A 20,457-nucleotide genomic window follows, 5' to 3' on the forward strand; every position below is an offset into this window, starting at 1 on the left:
GGGGGTATGGGAGAGCGCCCCCCTCCTCTCTGTGGTGCCCGGGGGTATGGGAGAGCGCCCCCCTCCTCTCTGTGGTGCCCGGGGGTATGGGAGAGCGCCCCCCTCCTCTCTGTGGTGCCCGGGGGTATGGGAGAGCGCCCCCTCCTCTCTGTGGTGCCCGGGGGTATGGAAGAGTGCCCCCCTCCTCTCTGTGGTGCCCGGGGGTATGGGAGAGCGCCCCCCTCCTCTCTGTGGTGCCCGGGGGTATGGGAGAGCGCCCCCCTCCTCTCTGTGGTGCCCGGGGGTATGGGAGAGCGCCCCCCTCCTCTCTGTGGTGCCCGGGGGTATGGGAGAGCGCCCCCCTCCTCTCTGTGGTGCCCGGGGGTATGGGAGAGCGCCCCCTCCTCTCTGTGGTGCCCGGGGGTATGGGAGAGTGCCCCCCTCCTCTCTGTGGTGCCCGGGGGTATGGGAGAGTGCCCCCCACCTCTCTGTGGTGCCCGGGGGTATGGGAGAGTGCCCCCCACCTCTCTGTGGTGCCCGGGGGTATGGGAGAGCGCCCCCTCCTCTCTGTGCTGCCCGGAGGTATGGAAGAGCGCCCCCTCCTGTCTGTGCTGCCCGGGGGTATGGGAGATCGCCCTCCCTCCTCTCTGTGCTGCCCGGGGGTATGGGAGAGCGCCCCCTCCTCTCTGTGCTGCCCGGAGGTATGGGAGAGTGCCCCCCTCCTCTCTGTGGTGCCCGGGGGTATGGGAGAGTGCCCCCCACCTCTCTGTGGTGCCCGGGGGTATGGGAGAGTGCCCCCCACCTCTCTGTGCTGCCCGGAGGTATGGGAGAGCGCCCCCTCCTTTCTGTGCTGCCCGGAGGTATGGGAGAGCGCCCCCTCCTCTCTGTGCTGCCCGGAGGTATGGAAGAGTGCCCCCCTCCTCTCTGTGGTGCCCGGGGGTATGGGAGAGCGCCCCCTCCTCTCTGTGGTGCCCGGGGGTATGGGAGATCGCCCTCCCTCCTCTCTGTGCTGCCCGGGGGTATGGGAGAGCGCCCCCTCCTCTCTGTGCTGCCCGGGGGTATGGGAGAGCGCCCCCTCTTGCTATGATGCCCGGGGGCGGGTGGGGGTGGGTTGTGGGTATTGGAGAGTGTCCCTCTCGCTGTGGTGCCCGGGGGGGGGGGGGTATTGGAGAGCGCCCCCCCCCCCCCACTGTGGTGCCCTGGGGGGGGGGGGGGTATTAGAGAGCCCCCCTCGCTATCTTTGATGTGTGGCGCAGCCTTTCCCATAATGCTGTGTGGCAGCTGGTCTGTGATGATTGATATTCTCTCCTCATTCCCTCGTCCCTCCGGAGCAGCATGCCGTCCTGTTAGTGGCAGCGATCAGTGTAACAGTAATGTAGAGAGAGCGGCTGCTGCCATCATCTGCATCATTCATGAGGTCACACAAGTACGACCCCCGCCGCGCTGGGAGAGCTGGGCGACCCCCGCCGAGCTGGGAGAGCTGGGCGACCCCCGCCGCGCTGGGAGAGCTGGGCGACCCCCGCCGCGCTGGGAGAGCTGGGCGACCCCCGCCGCGCTGGGAGAGCTGGGCGACCCCCGCCGCGCTGGGAGAGCTGGGCGACCCCCGCCGCGCTGGGAGAGCTGGGCGACCCCCGCCGCGCTGGGAGAGCTGGGCGACCCCCGCCGCGCTGGGTATCTCACATTTTTCCAGTTGCAGCTGGAGATGAAGAGTTTCTTTGGTTTCTCTAACCCTGCTGTACACGGTGCGGTCACACCAGTGCCCCCTGCTGACCTCACTGTATACGGTGGGGCCACGCCAGCGCCCCCTGCTGACCCCACTGTATACACTGCTGTCCCATCTCCCCCATGTGCTACCACCAGCATAGAAATGATGAGGGTTCCTATGTCCTTAGTTTCTCTAGTACAGTGATTTTCAACCTTTTTTGAGCCGCGGCGCACACTTTATACTTAAAAAATCCCGGGGCACACCACCAACCAACCGACAGTCATCATGCAGTTTCTCGGTGAGCGGGAACATCTGAAGGTTGCTACCCTGCACATGTGGCTGCCAGAGCTGCACCTTTAAACGGAATCCGTTCATTTTATCAGTGCTTGTAAGCAGGTTTTCATTTCGGCCTTGCAGTCAGCTTTGCACACCACTCGTCGCTTTGCACACCACTCGTCACTTGCACACCACTCGTCGCTTTGCACACCACTCGTCGCTTTGCACACCACTCGTCACTTGCACACCACTCGTCGCTTTGCACACCACTCGTCGCTTTGCACACCACTCGTCGCTTTGCACACCACTCGTCACTTGCACACCACTCGTCACTTGCACACCACTCGTCACTTGCACACCACTCGTCACTTGCACACCACTCGTCACTTGCACACCACTCGTCACTTGCACACCACTCGTCACTTGCACACCACTCGTCACTTGCACACCACTCGTCACTTGCACACCACTCGTCACTTGCACACCACTCGTCACTTGCACACCACTCGTCACTTGCACACCACTCGTCACTTGCACACCACTCGTCACTTGCACACCACTCGTCACTTGCACACCACTCGTCACTTGCACGCAGCTTTGAATAATCGGACCTCTCGTTTGTCAGAAATATTTTAAGTTCCTCTCGCAACTCATACACACGGTCCAGCACTTTGCTCGGTGACAGCCACCTGACCTCCGTGTGGAACAATAAGATTTTATGTTCCGCTCCCATTTCTGTACACAAAGACGCAAATAAGCGACATCTCAAAGGTCGCGTCTTCACAAAGTTCACTATGCGCACAACTTCATCCAACACAGGAGCTAGATCTGCTGGTAAGGTCTTTGCAACGAGGGCCTCACGGTGCAAGAAACAGTGGGTAACAAGAACATCTGGGTTTCTTTCTTTAACCCTACTTACAAAGCCTTTGATGCGCCCGACCATGGCTGCGGCTCCATCACTACAGACACCTGTGCACTTTACCCATGTAAGCCCACTTGTATCAAGATATTCCGATGTGACCTGGAATATTACCCCTCCTGTTGATTTTTCTAATGCCGCGAGGCTCCACCCACTTAACTCTATCTGCACTTAATACAATCTGCAGCTGATAAAAGATGACTTTTTACTTGAACAAGCACCATGACGTATGATATGAAATAAGGTATGAAAAATACTAAATTTACCCTTTTACACCTGTGTAGAGATGTCAGAATGCACAATGGGGGCGACAGGGTCACTTTAAGCTTGCTTGGCACCATGGCGCTATTGGATAGCTTCTCACCATACACCAAGCACAGTGGTGTTGGTGCTGTCGCATCCCCACTGAAAGTAAATCCAAATGAAAGATCGCTTTCACTGTATTGCCTTGAGCTCACAGTCTTGTCTTTTTTCTTTAGTTGACCTCTCATACTAGGGCCTTCATCTGGGTTAGAATTGTGTCCAGGGTCCTGTTCGGCATTTGCCTTTTCCATTCTCAAATACTTCTCCATCACTGCTGAGATAGTGTGCGCAGCCACACACTAAAATAGAAGAGTATTACATTATCCCCTGCTTCTCTCCCCCATACTTATTCTCCCATACTTCTCCCCCCTGCTTCTCTCCACCAAACTTCTCTCCCCCTGCTTCTACTCTCCGCTGTTTCTCTCCCCCATCCCCATGTTTCTCTCCCCCCTGCTTCTCTCCCCCATACTTATTCTCCCATACTTCTCCCCCCTGCTTCTACTCTCCGCTGTTTCTCTCCCCCATCCCCATGTTTTCTCTACCCCATCCCCATGTTTCTCTCCCCCATCCCCATGTTTTCTCTCCCCCATCCCCATGTTTTCTCTCCCCCATCCCCATGTTTTCTCTACCCCATCCCCATGTTTTCTCTACCCCATCCCCATGTTTTCTCTCCCCCATCCCCCTGCTTCTCTCCCCCATCCCCCTGCTTCTCTCCCCCATCCCCAGGTTTCTCTACCCCATCCCCATGTTTTCTCTACCCCATCCCCATGTTTTCTCTACCCCATCCCCATGTTTTCTCTACCCCATCCCCATGTTTTCTCTCCCCCATCCCCCTGCTTCTCTCCCCCATCCCCAGGTTTCTCTCCCCCATCCCCAGGTTTCTCTCCCCCATCCCCATGTTTTCTCCCCCACCCCCCTGCTTCTCCCCCATCCCCAGGTTTCTCTCCCCCATCCCCAGGTTTTCTCTCCCCCATCCCCATGTTTTCTCTCCCCCATCCCCATGTTTTCTCCCCCACCCCCCTGCTTCTCTCCCCCACCCCCATGGTTTCTCTCCCCCCTGCTTCTCTCCCCCATCCCCAGGTTTCTCTCCCCCATCCCCAGGTTTTCTCTCCCCCATCCCCAGGTTTCTCTCCCCCATCCCCATGTTTTCTCTCCCCCACCCCCATGGTTTCTCTCCCCCCTGCTTCTCTCCCCCATCCCCAGGTTTCTCTCCCCCCTGCTTCTCTCCCCCATCCCCAGGTTTTCTCTCCCCCACCCCCCTGCTTCTCTCCCCCATCCCCAGGTTTTCTCTCCCCCATTCCCAGGTTTTCTCTCCCCCATCCCCAGGTTTTCTCTCCCCCATCCCCAGGTTTTCTCTCCCCCATCCCCAGGTTTCTCTCCCCCCTGCTTCTCTCCCCCATCCCCAGGTTTTCTGTCCCCCATCCCCAGGTTTTCAGTCCCCCATCCCCAGGTTTCTCTCCCCCATCCCCAGGTTTTCTCTCCCCCACCCCCCTGCTTCTCTCCCCCATCCCCAGGTTTTCTGTCCCCTATCCCCAGGTTTTCTCTCCCCCATCCCCAGGTTTCTCTCCCCCCTGCTTCTCTCCCCCATCCCCAGGTTTTCTCTCCCCCATCCCCAGGTTTCTCTCCCCCCTGCTTCTCTCCCCCATCCCCAGGTTTTCTCTCCCCCATCCCCAGGTTTTCTCTCCCCCACCCCCCTGCTTCTCTCCCCCATCCCCAGGTTTTCTCTCCCCCATCCCCAGGTTTTCTCTCCCCCATCCCCAGGTTTTCTCTCCCCCATCCCCAGGTTTTCTCTCCCCCATCCCCAGGTTTCTCTCCCCCCTGCTTCTCTCCCCCATCCCCAGGTTTTCTCTCCCCCATTCCCAGGTTTTCTCTCCCCCATCCCCAGGTTTTCTGTCCCCCATCCCCAGGTTTCTCTCCCCCATCCCCAGGTTTTCTCTCCCCCATCCCCAGGTTTTCAGTCCCCCATCCCCAGGTTTCTCTCCCCCATCCCCATGTTTTCTCCCCCACCCCCCTGCTTCTCTCCCCCACCCCCATGGTTTCTCTCCCCCCTGCTTCTCTCCCCCATCCCCAGGTTTTCTCTCCCCCATCCCCAGGTTTTCTCCCCCACCCCCCCTGCTTCTCTCCCCCATCCCCAGGTTTTCTCTCCCCCATTCCCAGGTTTTCTGTCCCCCATCCCCAGGTTTTCTGTCCCCCATCCCCAGGTTTTCTCTCCCCCATCCCCAGGTTTTCTCCCCCACCCCCCTGCTTCTCTCCCCCACCCCCATGGTTTCTCTCCCCCCTGCTTCTCTCCCCCATCCCCAGGTTTTCTCTCCCCCATCCCCAGGTTTTCTCCCCCACCCCCCTGCTTCTCTCCCCCATCCCCAGGTTTTCTCTCCCCCATTCCCAGGTTTTCTGTCCCCCATCCCCAGGTTTTCTGTCCCCCATCCCCAGGTTTTCTCTCCCCCATCCCCAGGTTTTCTCTCCCCCATCCCCAGGTTTTCTCTCCCCCATCCCCAGGTTTTCTCTCCCCCATCCCCAGGTTTCTCTCCCCCCTGCTTCTCCCCCATCCCCAGGTTTTCTCTCCCCCATCCCCAGGTTTTCTCTCCCCCCTGCTTCTCCCCCATCCCCAGGTTTCTCTCCCCCCTGCTTCTCCCCCATCCATATGTTTCTCTCCCCCCTGCTTCTCTCCCGTTTCTCCCCCATCCCCATGTTTCTCTCCCCCATCCCCATGTTTCTCTCCCCCCTGCTTCTCTCCCCCCATCCCCATGTTTCTCTTCCCCCATCCCCATGTTTGTCTCCCCCCCTGCTTTTCTCCCGTTTCTCCCCCATTCCTGCTCACCTTCTCTGAGATGCTCGCCGCGGGCGCCGTCCCCCTCACCTACTGGCCCGGACGTGCTCCTCCAATCAGGGGAGACCGGGAGCGTGGTGCGCTGCGCACCACGCTCCCAGTCTCCCCTGAATGGAGGAGCACGTCCGGGCCAGTAGGTGAGGGGGACGGCGCCCGCGGCACACCAGACCATGTGTCATGGCACACTAGTTGAAAAACACTGCTCTAGTAGATCCATGATCAGCATATATCTCTACTGTGTAGTGTAACTGTGCATGATGTAACAGCAGAATAGTGAGTACAGCTCCTGAGGATAAGTGGCCACCCGCTTCTGTGGTTGGCCTGGCCCTGTTTTCTCCTCCTTATCGGTGGTTGGCCTGGCCCAGGGTTCTCCTCCTTGCCAGCGGTTTGCCTTGCCCCACCTCTTCCTCCTGGCCGGTGTCTGGCCCTGCCCCGTCGTCTTCTCCTTGCCCATGGTTGGCCTTACCCCATCTTCTCCTCCTTCAAGGTGGTTGGCCTGGCTCCGTCTTCTTTTTCTTGATGGTGGTTGGCCTTGTCCCTTCCTTCTCCTTGACTGTGGCTGGCCTGGCCCCGTCTCCTCCTCCTTGCCAGCGGTTGGCCTGGCCCCACCTCTTCCTCCTGGCCGGTGCTTGACCTGGCCTCGTCTTCTCCTTCTTCCCAGCCATTGTCCTGGCCCCACTTCTTCCACCTTGCCAGTGACTTGCCCTGCCCCGTTGACTTCTCCATACCCGTGTTTGGCCTTGCCCCATCTTCTCCCCCTTCAAGGTGGTTGGCATGGCCCCATCTTCTCCTCCTTGCCGGTGGTTGGCCTGGCCCCGTCTTTTCCTCCTTGCCAGTGGTTGGCCTGGCCCCGTCTTTTCCTCCTTGCCGGTGGTTGGCCTGGCCCCGTCTTTTCCTCCTTGCCGGTGGTTGGCCTGTGACATCTCTTTGCTGATCGTAGACCAGGCTCACCTCCTCTTCCTCTAGGCTGGCGGTTTGTCAGCCACCGCCTCCTTCTCCCCGACAGTGGTTAGCCTGTGCCCCACCACCTCTTCTTCCTCCTGGATGGGGATTGGTCTGTCCCTGCTTCCCATTCCTCTTGGATGATGGTTGGCCTGGCTCGCCTTCTCTTCCCCCTGGTCGATGGTTGTCTTGGCCCCACCTTCTCTTCCCCTGGCTGGTGGTTGGCCTGGCCCTGCCTCCTAATTCTCCTTGCTTGGCCCAGCCTCTTCTTCCTTTCCGGTGGTTGGCCTGGCCCTGCCTCCTATTCTGCTTTGCTGGTGTTGACCTGGCTCCGCCTCCTATTCCTCACCAATGTTAGCCTGGCCCCGCCTCCTCGCCAGTGGTTGGCCTGGCCCCGCCTCCTCTACTTACATGTGTTTTTTGTGTTTTTTTTTTTTTCTTTTGCAGCCACAATGAGCGGAAGGTGACGTGTAAGCACCCGGTGAGCGGCCAGCCCTCCCAGGACAATTGCATCTTCATTGTGAACGACCAGTGAGTGTTAAAACTTTAGTTCCCAGGATACATGGTGGGTGGTCCGCCATCTTCCATTCATGACAAGTGTAATACAGGAATTGGTTACTGTGTGTTTCAACACTCACCACCCTGTCTGTCACCTATAGGAGATGATGGGGAGCTGCAGGCTTACGATAAATCTGTCATTTCTTTCAGGCACACGGCGGCCATGACGTCTCAGGAGACAAAGGACCGAACAGCCAGCGACAGCTCCACCTGCAACACTGTGCCAGCAACTACTCCCACAAGCCCCCTGTCCAGGGTGAGTGTCCCCCTCCCCCACCCTGGCCTTCTGTCAAGGGTGAGTGTCCACCTCCCATCCCCCGGTCCACTGTAAGTGTCCCTCCCCCACCCTGGCCTTCTGTCTAGGGTGAGTTTCCCTACCCAGTCCTTATCCTTGCTTCCTCTCCAAACACCTGATAAGGGTAAGTGTTCATCTTAGCCTTCCCCCCCCCCCTCCTACACCACCCAGCTCCACCTGCAACACTGCCAGCAACTACTCCCACAAGCCCCCTGTCCAGGATGAGTGGCCACCTCCCATCCCTTGGTCCACTGTAAGTGTCCCCTTCCCCACCCTGGCCTTCTCCATGCCTCCTCTCCAAACACCTGACAAGGATAAGGGCCCTATTCCACCGGACGATTATCGTTCAGATTATCGTTAAATCGTTTCAATCTAAACGATAATCGTTTGGTTGAAATGCAGTTAACGATTAACGACAGAACGAGAAATCGTTGATCGCTTTATAAGACCTGGACCTATTTTTATGGTTGATTGTTCGCAAAACGTTTGCATTGAATAAGACATCTTTCGGTCGTTCGCAATAGATATGAACGCAATAGCGAATAAATAGCGAAGAAAAAATTATCGCAATTAAGATCATAATTAACGATTATCGTTTCATGGAAATGAGTGAACGTTTTCAGGTCTTTCGCAATAGCAGTCGTTTGAGATCGTTAACGATTATGCAAACTATAATCGTCCGGTGGAATAGGGCCCTTAGTGTTCATCTCGTCCCCCTCCCTCCCAAATCATTCTCCTGGCCAGGCGAAGTGCCCGCCTGCCCCCATCCTCCTGACCGGGGAGGAGTGCCCGCCTGCCCCCATCCTCCTCACTGGGGAGGAGTGCCCGCCTGCCCCCATCCTCCTGGCCGGGGAGGAGTGCCCGCCTGCTCCCATCCTCTTCGCTGGGGAGGAGTGTGTCTGCCTGCCCCCATTCTCCTGGCCGGGGAGGAGTGTGTCCGCCTGCCCCCATCCTCCTGGCCGGGGAGGAGTGTGTCCGCCTGCCCCCATCCTCCTGGCCGGGGAGGAGTGTGTCCGCCTGCCCCCATCCTCCTGGCCGGGGAGGAGTGTGTCCGCCTGCCCCCATCCTCCTGGCCGGGGAGGAGTGTGTCCGCCTGCCCCCATCCTCCTGGCCGGGGAGGAGTGTGTCCGCCTGCCCCCATCCTCCTGGCCGGGGAGGAGTGTGTCCGCCTGCCCCCATCCTCCTGGCCGGGGAGGAGTGTGTCCGCCTGCCCCCATCCTCCTGGCCGGGGAGGAGTGTGTCCGCCTGCCCCCATCCTCCTGGCCGGGGAGGAGTGTGTCCGCCTGCCCCCATCCTCCTGGCCGGGGAGGAGTGTGTCCGCCTGCCCCCATCCTCCTGGCCGGGGAGGAGTGTGTCCGCCTGCCCCCATCCTCCTGGCCGGGGAGGAGTGTGTCCGCCTGCCCCCATCCTCCTGGCCGGGGAGGAGTGTGTCCGCCTGCCCCCATCCTCCTGGCCGGGGAGGAGTGTGTCCGCCTGCCCCCATCCTCCTGGCCGGGGAGGAGTGTGTCCGCCTGCCCCCATCCTCCTGGCCGGGGAGGAGTGTGTCCGCCTGCCCCCATCCTCCTGGCCGGGGAGGAGTGTGTCCGCCTGCCCCCATCCTCCTGGCCGGGGAGGAGTGTGTCCGCCTGCCCCCATCCTCCTGGCCGGGGAGGAGTGTGTCCGCCTGCCCCCATCCTCCTGGCCGGGGAGGAGTGTGTCCGCCTGCCCCCATCCTCCTGGCCGGGGAGGAGTGTGTCCGCCTGCCCCCATCCTCCTGGCCGGGGAGGAGTGTGTCCGCCTGCCCCCATCCTCCTGGCCGGGGAGGAGTGTGTCCGCCTGCCCCCATCCTCCTGGCCGGGGAGGAGTGTGTCCGCCTGCCCCCATCCTCCTGGCCGGGGAGGAGTGTGTCCGCCTGCCCCCATCCTCCTGGCCGGGGAGGAGTGTGTCCGCCTGCCCCCATCCTCCTGGCCGGGGAGGAGTGTGTCCGCCTGCCCCCATCCTCCTGGCCGGGGAGGAGTGTGTCCGCCTGCCCCCATCCTCCTGGCCGGGGAGGAGTGTGTCCGCCTGCCCCCATCCTCCTGGCCGGGGAGGAGTGTGTCCGCCTGCCCCCATCCTCCTGGCCGGGGAGGAGTGTGTCCGCCTGCCCCCATCCTCCTGGCCGGGGAGGAGTGTGTCCGCCTGCCCCCATCCTCCTGGCCGGGGAGGAGTGTGTCCGCCTGCCCCCATCCTCCTGGCCGGGGAGGAGTGTGTCCGCCTGCCCCCATCCTCCTGGCCGGGGAGGAGTGTGTCCGCCTGCCCCCATCCTCCTGGCCGGGGAGGAGTGTGTCCGCCTGCCCCCATCCTCCTGGCCGGGGAGGAGTGTGTCCGCCTGCCCCCATCCTCCTGGCCGGGGAGGAGTGTGTCCGCCTGCCCCCATCCTCCTGGCCGGGGAGGAGTGTGTCCGCCTGCCCCCATCCTCCTGGCCGGGGAGGAGTGTGTCCGCCTGCCCCCATCCTCCTGGCCGGGGAGGAGTGTGTCCGCCTGCCCCCATCCTCCTGACCGGGGAGGAGTGTGTCCGCCTGCCCCCATCCTCCTGGCCGGGGAGGAGTGTGTCCGCCTGCCCCCATCCTCCTGGCCGGGGAGGAGTGTGTCCGCCTGCCCCCATCCTCCTGGCCGGGGAGGAGTGTGTCCGCCTGCCCCCATCCTCCTGGCCGGGGAGGAGTGTGTCCGCCTGCCCCCATCCTCCTGGCCGGGGAGGAGTGTGTCCGCCTGCCCCCATCCTCCTGGCCGGGGAGGAGTGTGTCCGCCTGCCCCCATCCTCCTGGCCGGGGAGGAGTGTGTCCGCCTGCCCCCATCCTCCTGGCCGGGGAGGAGTGTGTCCGCCTGCCCCCATCCTCCTGGCCGGGGAGGAGTGTGTCCGCCTGCCCCCATCCTCCTGGCCGGGGAGGAGTGTGTCCGTCTGCCCCCATCCTCCTGGCCGGGGAGGAGTGTGACCTAACATGTCTGTTATTGTCCTCAGCCCTCTCGATCATCCGGGAAAGTTCACAACTTTGGAAAAAGGTCAAACTCCATAAAGAGAAACCCGAACGCCCCAGTGATGATGCGCGGCTGGCTCTATAAGAAGGTGAGTGGTGATGTGTCACTACTGTGTGATTGGCCCCTGGGGGCCGCCGCTGCTGTGTGCTCACACCTGATGCTTTACACCCTCTGCTCTGTGTTTAGGTTGATGCTGCTCAGAACTACAACCTGATATGGGAGGGACCTTTACACTCTGTCTCTGACACTGAGCACTCCATAACATAGTGAACCCCTCATCTTGTGTCTTGCAGGCAAATTCTGGGATGAAACTATGGAAGAAGCGCTGGTTCGTCCTGTCCGATTTGTGTCTCTTCTACTACAGAGGTGAGGAAGAAGACATGGTTGTAGTAGAGACAAGGAGCTGCAGGTGACTGTACTGAGAAGGAGGCAGTGCAAGGAGCTGCGGGTGACTGTACTGAGGAGGAGGAGGAGGCAGAGTGAGGAGCTGCAGGTGACTGTACTGAGGAGGAGGAGGAGGAGGAGGCAGAGTGAGGAGCTGCAGGTGTCTGTACTGAGGAGGAGGAGGCAGAGCGAGGAGCTGCAGGTGTCTGTACTGAGGAGGAGGAGGCAGAGCGAGGAGCTGCAGGTGTCTGTACTGAGGAGGAGGAGGCAGAGCGAGGAGCTGCAGGTGACTGTACTGAGGAGGAGGAGGCAGAGCGAGGAGCTGCAGGTGACTGTGCTGAGGAGGAGGAGGAGGCAGAGTGAGGAGCTGCAGGTGTCTGTACTGAGGAGGAGGCAGAGTGAGGAGCTGCAGGTGACTGTGCTGAGGAGGAGGAGGAGGCAGAGCGAGGAGCTGCAGGTGTCTGTACTGAGGAGGAGGCAGAGTGAGGAGCTGCAGGTGACTGTGCTGAGGAGGAGGAGGCAGAGCGAGCAGCTGCAGGTGTCTGTACTGAGGAGGAGGAGGCAGAGTGAGGAGCTGCAGGTGTCTGTACTGAGGAGGAGGAGGCAGAGTGAGGAGCTGCAGGTGTCTGTACTGAGGAGGAGGAGGCAGAGTGAGGAGCTGCAGGTGTCTGTACTGAGGAGGAGGCAGAGCGAGGAGCTGCAGGTGACTGTACTGAGGAGGAGGAGGCAGAGCGAGGAGCTGCAGGTGTCTGTACGGAGGAGGAGGAGGCAGAGCGAGGAGCTGCAGGTGACTGTACTGAGGAGGAGGAGGAGGCAGAGCGAGGAGCTGCAGGTGTCTGTACTGAGGAGGAGGAGGAGGCAGAGCGAGGAGCTGCAGGTGTCTGTACTGAGGAGGAGGCAGAGCGAGGAGCTGCAGGTGACTGTACTGAGGAGGAGGAGGCAGAGCGAGGAGCTGCAGGTGACTGTACTGAGGAGGAGGCAGCAGAGTGAGGAGCTGCAGGTGTCTGCACTGAGGAGGAGGAGGCAGAGCGAGGAGCTGCAGGTGTCTGTACTGAGGAGGAGGCAGAGCGAGGAGCTGCAGGTGTCTGTACTGAGGAGGAGGAGGAGGCAGAGCGAGGAGCTGCAGGTGTCTGTACTGAGGAGGAGGAGGCAGAGCGAGGAGCTGCAGGTGACTGTACTGAGGAGGAGGAGGCAGAGCGAGGAGCTGCAGGTGACTGTACTGAGGAGGAGGAGGCAGAGCGAGGAGCTGCAGGTGACTGTACTGAGGAGGAGGAGGTAGAGCGAGGAGCTGCAGGTGACTACTGAGGAGGAGGAGGCAGAGCGAGGAGCTGCAGGTGACTGTACTGAGGAGGAGGAGGCAGAGCGAGGAGCTGCAGGTGTCTGTACTGAGGAGGAGGAGGAGGCAGAGCGAGGAGCTGCAGGTGACTGTACTGAGGAGGAGGAGGAGGCAGAGTGAGGAGCTGCAGGTGACTGTACTGAGGAGGAGGAGGCAGAGCGAGGAGCTGCAGGTGACTGTACTGAGGAGGAGGAGGCAGAGCGAGGAGCTGCAGGTGACTGTACTGAGGAGGAGGAGGCAGAGCGAGGAGCTGCAGGTGTCTGTACTGAGGAGGAGGAGGAGGAGGAGGAGGCAGAGCGAGGAGCTGCAGGTGACTGTACTGAGGAGGAGGAGGCAGAGTGAGGAGCTGCAGGTGACTGTACTGAGGAGGAGGAGGCAGAGCGAGGAGCTGCAGGTGACTGTACTGAGGAGGAGGCAGAGTGAGGAGCTGCAGGTGACTGTACTGAGGAGGAGGAGGCAGAGTGAGGAGCTGCAGGTGTCTGCACTGAGGAGGAGGCAGAGTGAGGAGCTGCAGGTGACTGTACTGAGGAGGAGGAGGCAGAGCGAGGAGCTGCAGGTGTCTGCACTGAGGAGGAGGAGGAGGCAGAGCGAGGAGCTGCAGGTGACTGTACTGAGGAGGAGGAGGCAGAGCGAGGAGCTGCAGGTGTCTGTACTGAGGAGGAGGAGGAGGCAGAGCGAGGAGCTGCAGGTGACTGTACTGAGGAGGAGGCAGAGTGAGGAGCTGCAGGTGACTGTACTGAGGAGGAGGAGGCAGAGCGAGGAGCTGCAGGTGACTGTACTGAGGAGGAGGCAGAGTGAGGAGCTGCAGGTGACTGTACTGAGGAGGAGGAGGCAGAGCGAGGAGCTGCAGGTGTCTGTACTGAGGAGGAGGAGGCAGAGTGAGGAGCTGCAGGTGTCTGTACTGAGGAGGAGGAGGAGGCAGAGCGAGGAGCTGCAGGTGTCTGTACTGAGGAGGAGGAGGAGGCAGAGCGAGGAGCTGCAGGTGACTGTACTGAGGAGGAGGCAGAGTGAGGAGCTGCAGGTGACTGTACTGAGGAGGAGGAGGAGGCAGAGTGAGGAGCTGCAGGTGTCTGTACTGAGGAGGAGGAGGCAGAGCGAGGAGCTGCAGGTGTCTGTACTGAGGAGGAGGCAGAGTGAGGAGCTGCAGGTGTCTGTACTGAGGAGGAGGCAGAGCGAGGAGCTGCAGGTGTCTGTACTGAGGAGGAGGAGGCAGAGTGAGGAGCTGCAGGTGACTGTACTGAGGAGGAGGCAGAGCGAGGAGCTGCAGGTGTCTGTACTGAGGAGGAGGCAGAGCGAGGAGCTGCAGGTGTCTGTACTGAGGAGGAGGCAGAGCGAGGAGCTGCAGGTGTCTGTACTGAGGAGGAGGAGGAGGCAGAGCGAGGAGCTGCAGGTGACTGTACTGAGGAGGAGGCAGAGCGAGGAGCTGCAGGTGACTGTACTGAGGAGGAGGAGGCAGAGCGAGGAGCTGCAGGTGACTGTACTGAGGAGGAGGAGGAGGCAGAGCGAGGAGCTGCAGGTGACTGTACTGAGGAGGAGGAGGAGGCAGAGCGAGGAGCTGCAGGTGACTGTACTGAGGAGGAGGAGGCAGAGCGAGGAGCTGCAGGTGACTGTACTGAGGAGGAGGAGGAGGAGGCAGAGTGAGGAGCTGCAGGTGTCTGTACTGAGGAGGAGGCAGAGCGAGGAGCTGCAGGTGACTGTACTGAGGAGGAGGAGGAGGCAGAGCGAGGAGCTGCAGGTGACTGTACTGAGGAGGAGGAGGAGGCAGAGCGAGGAGCTGCAGGTGACTGTACTGAGGAGGAGGAGGCAGAGCGAGGAGCTGCAGGTGTCTGTACTGAGGAGGAGGAGGAGGCAGAGTGAGGAGCTGCAGGTGACTGTACTGAGGAGGAGGAGGAGGCAGAGCGAGGAGCTGCAGGTGACTGCACTGAGGAGGAGGAGGCAGAGTGAGGAGCTGCAGGTGACTGTACTGAGGAGGAGGAGGCAGAGTGAGGAGCTGCAGGTGTCTGTACTGAGGAGGAGGCAGAGCGAGGAGCTGCAGGTGACTGTACTGAGGAGGAGGAGGCAGAGCGAGGAGCTGCAGGTGACTGTACTGAGGAGGAGGCAGAGCGAGGAGCTGCAGGTGACTGTACTGAGGAGGAGGCAGAGCGAGGAGCTGCAGGTGACTGTCTTGAGGAGGAGGAGGCAGAGCGAGGAGCTGCAGGTGTCTGTACTGAGGAGGAGGAGGAGGCAGAGCGAGGAGCTGCAGGTGACTGTACTGAGGAGGAGGCAGAGTGAGGAGCTGCAGGTGACTGTACTGAGGAGGAGGAGGCAGAGCGAGGAGCTGCAGGTGACTGTACTGAGGAGGAGGAGGAGGCAGAGCGAGGAGCTGCAGGTGACTGTACTGAGGAGGAGGAGGAGGCAGAGCGAGTTGCTGCAGGTGACTGTACTGAGGAGGAGGAGGAGGCAGAGTGAGGAGCTGTAGGTGACTGTACTGAGGAGGAGGAGGAGGAGGCAGAGTGAGGAGCTGCAGGTGACCGTACTGAGGAGGAGGAGGCAGAGCGAGGAGCTGCAGGTGACTGTACTGAGGAGGAGGAGGAGGCAGAGTGAGGAGCTGTAGGTGACTGTACTGAGGAGGATCTCGGTAGGGGGTGGAGCTGGCGGTGGCTGTCAGCAGGCGGTGGTGCTGGTGGTGACTGTCCTTGGACGGGGGTGGAGCTGGCGGTGACTGTCCTCGGAAGGGGTGGAGCTGACGTTTTTTGTCAGCAGGGGGTGGAGCTGGCGCTAGCTGTCCTCGGCGGGGGGTGGAGCTGGCGGTGGGTGGAGCTGGCAGTGGCTGTCCTTGGCAGGGGGTGGAGCTAGCGGTGGCTGTCCTCGGCAGGGGGTGGAGCTGTTGGTAGCTGTCCTCGGTAGGGGGTGGAGCTGTTGGTAGCTGTCCTCGGTAGGGGGCAGAGCTGTTGGTGACTGTCCTTGGCAGGGGGTTTAGCTGGCTGTTCTCGGCAGGGGGTCGAGCTGGCTGTCCTCGGCAGGGGGTCGAGCTGGCTGTCCTCGGCAGGAGGTTGAGCTGGCTGTCCTCGGCAGGGGGTCGAGCTGGCGATGCCTGTCCCCGGCAGGTGGTGGAGCTGGCTGTGACTGTCCAGCAGGGGGTGGAGGTGGCTGTCCTTGGCTGGGGGTGGAGCTGGAGGTGCCTGTCCTTGACAGTGGGTGGAGCTGGCTGTCCTTGGCAAGGGGTTGAGCTGGCGGTGCCTGTCCTCGACGGGGTGGAGCTGGCGTTTGCTGTCCAGCAGGGGGTGGAGCTGGCTGTCCTCGACGGGGGGGGGGGGGGGGAGCTGGCGGGGACTGTCCAGCAGGGGGTGGAGCTGGCTGTCCTTGGCAGGGGGTGGATCTGGCGGTGACTGTCCAGCATGGGGTGGAGCTGGCGGTGACTGTCCAGCAGGGGGTGGAGCTGGTGGTGACTGTCCAGCAGGGGGTGGAGCTGGTGGTGACTGTCCAGCAGGGGGTGGAGCTGGTGGTGACTGTCCAGCAGGGGGTGGAGCTGGTGGTGACTGTCCAGCAGGGGGTGGAGCTGGTGGTGACTGTCCAGCAGGGGGTGGAGCTGGTGGTGACTATCCAGCAGGGGGTGGAGCTGGTGGTGACTGTCCAGCAGGGGGTGGAGCTGGTGGTGACTGTCCAGCAGGGGGTGGAGCTGGCGGTGACTGTCCAGCAGGGGGTGGAGCTGGCGGGGACTGTTCAGCAGTGGGTGGAGCTGTCGGGGACTGTACAGCAGGTGGTGAAGCTGTCTGTCCTCAACAGGGGGTGGAGCTGGCGGCGACTGTCCAGCATTGGGTGGAGCTGGCTGTCCTCGGCAGGGGGTGGAGCTGGCGGTGACTGTCCAGCAGGGGGTGGATTTGGCGGGGACTGTTCAGCAGGTGGTGGAGCTGGCGGGGACTGTCCAGCAGGGGGTGGAGCTGGCGGGGACTGTCCAGCAGGGGGTGGAGCTGGCGGGGACTGTCCAGCAGGGGGTGGAGCTGGCGGGGACTGTCCAGCAGGGGGTGGAGCTGGCGGGGACTGTCCAGCAGGGGGTGGAGCTGGCGGGGACTGTCCAGCAGGGGGTGGAGCTGGCGGGGACTGTTTAGCATGGGGTGGAGCTGGCGGTGACTGTCTCTCTTCTCTCCCTGTAGATGAGAAGGAGGAGGGGGTACTCGGCAGCATCCTTCTTCCCAGCTTCCTGATATCCCCGGTGGTGTCAGATGATCACATTAACCGTGCACACGCCTTCAAGGTGAGTGTGCATCTCCAGCAGACACGCCCCTCATGGTTCGCATCGTGTGTGTGTGTGGGGGGGGGGGGGGTGATGGGAGTAGTAGTGCATCACTTCTCATTGTCTCTCTTTCTTTGTTGGATACGAGTCCCTTGACTTCTGTGGAGGAGGAGGATGATTACAGCTGTGTATATAGGTAAAGTGTGACCTCCTCTCACCCCCCCGTATAACAGCATCACACACACAGATGTAACAGCAGCACACACACACACAGGTGTAACAGCAGCACACACACACACAGGTGTAACAGCAGCACACACACACACAGGTGTAACAGCAGCACACACACACACAGGTGTAACAGCAGCACACACACACACAGGTGTAACAGCAGCACACACACACACAGGTGTAACAGCAGCACACACACACACAGGTGTAACAGCAGCACACACACACACACACACAGGTGTAACAGCAGCACACACACACACACACACAGGTGTAACAGCAGCACACACACACACACAGGTGTAACAGCAGCACACACACACACACAGGTGTAACAGCAGCACACACACAGGTGTAACAGCAGCACACACACAGGTGTAACAGCAGCACACACACAGGTGTAACAGCAGCACACACACAGGTGTAACAGCAGCACACACACAGGTGTAACAGCAGCACACACACAGGTGTAACAGCAGCACACACACAGGTGTAACAGAAGCACACACACAGGTGTAACAGCAGCACACACACAGGTGTAACAGCAGCACACACACAGGTGTAACAGCAGCACACACACAGGTGTAACAGCAGCACACACACACACAGGTGTAACAGCAGCACACACACACACAGGTGTAACAGCAGCACACACACACACACAGGTGTAACAGCAGCACACACACACACAGGTGTAACAGCAGCACACACACACACAGGTGTAACAGCAGCACACACACACACAGGTGTAACAGCAGCACACACACACACAGGTGTAACAGCAGCACACACACACACAGGTGTAACAGCAGCACACACACACACAGGTGTAACAGCAGCACACACACACACAGGTGTAACAGCAGCACACACACACACACACACAGGTGTAACAGCAGCACACACACACACACAGGTGTAACAGCAGCACACACACACACACAGGTGTAACAGCAGCACACACACAGGTGTAACAGCAGCACACACACAGGTGTAACAGCAGCACACACACAGGTGTAACAGCAGCACACACACAGGTGTAACAGCAGCACACACACAGGTGTAACAGCAGCACACACACAGGTGTAACAGCAGCACACACACAGGTGTAACAGCAGCACACACACAGGTGTAACAGCAGCACACACACAGGTGTAACAGCAGCACACACACAGGTGTAACAGCAGCACACACACACACAGGTGTAACAGCAGCACACACACAGGTGTAACAGCAGCACACAGGTGTAACAGCAGCACACACACACACACAGGTGTAACAGCAGCACACACACAGGTGTAACAGCAGCACACACACAGGTGTAACAGCAGCACACACACACACAGGTGTAACAGCATCACACACACACAGGTGTAACAGCAGCACACACACAGGTGTAACAGCAGCACACACACACACAGGTGTAACAGCATCACACACACACAGGTGTAACAGCAACACACACACACAGGTGTAACAGCAGCACACAGACACACAGGTGTAACAGCAGCACACAGACACACAGGTGTAACAGCAGCACACAGACACACAGGTGTCACAGCAGCACACAGACACACAGGTGTAACAGCAGCACACACACACACAGGTGTAACAGCAGCACATTGTGTCTCCCGCTCTGTGTGTTGTATCATGTACACAGGCCTCCCCCCGCTCATTATGTGTGTTCTCTCCCTCTTTTCCAGTAACTTTCCCCGTGTCCCCACCAGGCGGCGCACTCTAACATGCGGACATATTACTTCTGTTGTGACACTAGTAAGGAGATGGAGCTGTGGATGAGGGCGATGACCGCAGCATCTCTGGTGCATTCTGAGCCGGTCAAAAGGTAAGTGTAGTGCACCAGTGTCCGTGTGGTCAGGGCCACAGTCTGGCATCGGCTGAGGCTGCAGAGAGCGCCTGGACAGGGATTCCTGGGTCTTGTCTTATGAACTCTTCTCTCCCCAGAATGGAGATCACCAAACTGGATCATCCTCCCCCACACGAGATCAACCATGTGGTGAGCCACCGGCTGCTGATCCGACCAGAGACCAACAACAACCAGAAGAACAAGGAGCTGACCCTGGGACGAGGGGAGGAGAAGGCCACGTGGGAGGCTGAGAAGTATGGCTTCCAGAAGGATGGTCAGGAGCGCCCCCTAACCAAGATCAGCAGCGTCAAGCATCAGTCCTGCACATCAGACTACGACATCCTGGCCGCAAGCACCGCCAAGTACAGAGCCACCCATGCCAATGGTCCTGAGAGCAGAGTCCACGACGGGCAGGGTCACCTCTCAGAGACCGACTCCAGGACCATCCAGCGTGGCAGCCATGTGTTAGCACAGGGTGAGACCGACAGAGTCATTCAGAGAACCAACTCCATGTTACAGCTGGAGCAGTGGATCCGCACCCAGAGGGAGAGGAGCCCCGAGGAGGAGTATGGCGGGTGAGTGTGGGGGGGGGCCCTTCCCAGACCGGCGGGGTGAGTAGGGGGGGCCCTTCTGTTTTGTGTTCTTGCACTGCTGACTCCTCTATTCTCTCGCTCACACAGAGTCCTGTCCTATCAGACGTTACCACGGAATATGCCCAGCTATCGGGCGCAGATGGTACCACGTTACCCTGAGGGATACAGGACGCTTCCGCGTAATCTCAAGACGCGACCGGACAGTGTTTGCAGCACCGCGGGCATGCTGTATGAACGGGGCATGGTCCCGGTTGAGGAGAAGCGGAGGTCGGTGCGGGATGACACCATGTGGCAGCTGTATGAATGGCAGCAGAGACAGTTCTACAATAAACAGAGCACCCTGAGGCGGCACTCGTCTCTGACCAGTCCTAAGACCATGGTTCATATCTCTGACCAGGCCCTGCACTCCATCCCCATGTCACCCTCTCATGGCTCCATATCCGGCTACCACACATACTCCCCGCACCGGGCCTATCGCTCGGAGGTGTCATCTCCAGTGCAGAGGGGCGACCTGACCATAGAGCGGCGTAAGCCTCACACCACTAAGGTAACCATCCCCAAAGGGTGCCTACCTGCCCTATAATCTCCAGGATCTGACTGCACTGCACTGTATAATATATCTGGAGAGCGGTGATGTCACTGCTGTATAATATATCTGGAGAGCGGTGATGTCACTGCTGTATAATATATCTGGAGAGCGGTGATGTCACTGCTGTATAATATATCTGGAGAGAGGTGATGTCACTGCTGTATAATATATCTGGAGAGAGGTGATGTCACTGCTGTATAATATATCTGGAGAGAGGTGATGTCACTGCTGTATAATATATCTGGAGAGCGGTGATGTCACTGCTGTATAATATATCTGGAGAGCGGTGATGTCACTGCTGTATAATATATCTGGAGAGCCGTGATGTCACTGCTGTATAATATATCTGGAGAGCGGTGATGTCACTGCTGTATAATATATCTGGAGAGCGGTGATGTCACTGCTGTATAATATATCTGGAGAGCCGTGATGTCACTGCTGTATAATAT

The 20,457-nt window shown here is 59.9% G+C and overlaps 1 protein-coding gene across 5 annotated transcripts in view; it reads left to right on the top strand.

Annotated features, from left to right (window-relative positions):
- Window positions 1–20,457, top strand: part of PLEKHA5 (pleckstrin homology domain containing A5) — a 110,596-nt gene that overhangs the window by 44,619 nt on the left and 45,520 nt on the right. For all 5 annotated transcript variants that reach the window (XM_069963656.1, XM_069963630.1, XM_069963635.1 and 2 more), the window contains exons 4-11: window positions 7,399–7,482; window positions 7,660–7,765; window positions 10,782–10,886; window positions 11,092–11,164; window positions 16,652–16,752; window positions 18,690–18,805; window positions 18,925–19,401; window positions 19,507–19,966. In XM_069963656.1, coding sequence (XP_069819757.1) covers window positions 7,399–7,482; window positions 7,660–7,765; window positions 10,782–10,886; window positions 11,092–11,164; window positions 16,652–16,752; window positions 18,690–18,805; window positions 18,925–19,401; window positions 19,507–19,966 — 1,522 coding nt within the window. The remainder of the gene's footprint in view (window positions 1–7,398; window positions 7,483–7,659; window positions 7,766–10,781; window positions 10,887–11,091; window positions 11,165–16,651; window positions 16,753–18,689; window positions 18,806–18,924; window positions 19,402–19,506; window positions 19,967–20,457) is intronic.

The sequence above is a fragment of the Dendropsophus ebraccatus genome, chromosome 1 (assembly GCF_027789765.1).
Source record: "Dendropsophus ebraccatus isolate aDenEbr1 chromosome 1, aDenEbr1.pat, whole genome shotgun sequence".
Classification (NCBI taxonomy): domain Eukaryota; kingdom Metazoa; phylum Chordata; class Amphibia; order Anura; family Hylidae; genus Dendropsophus; species Dendropsophus ebraccatus.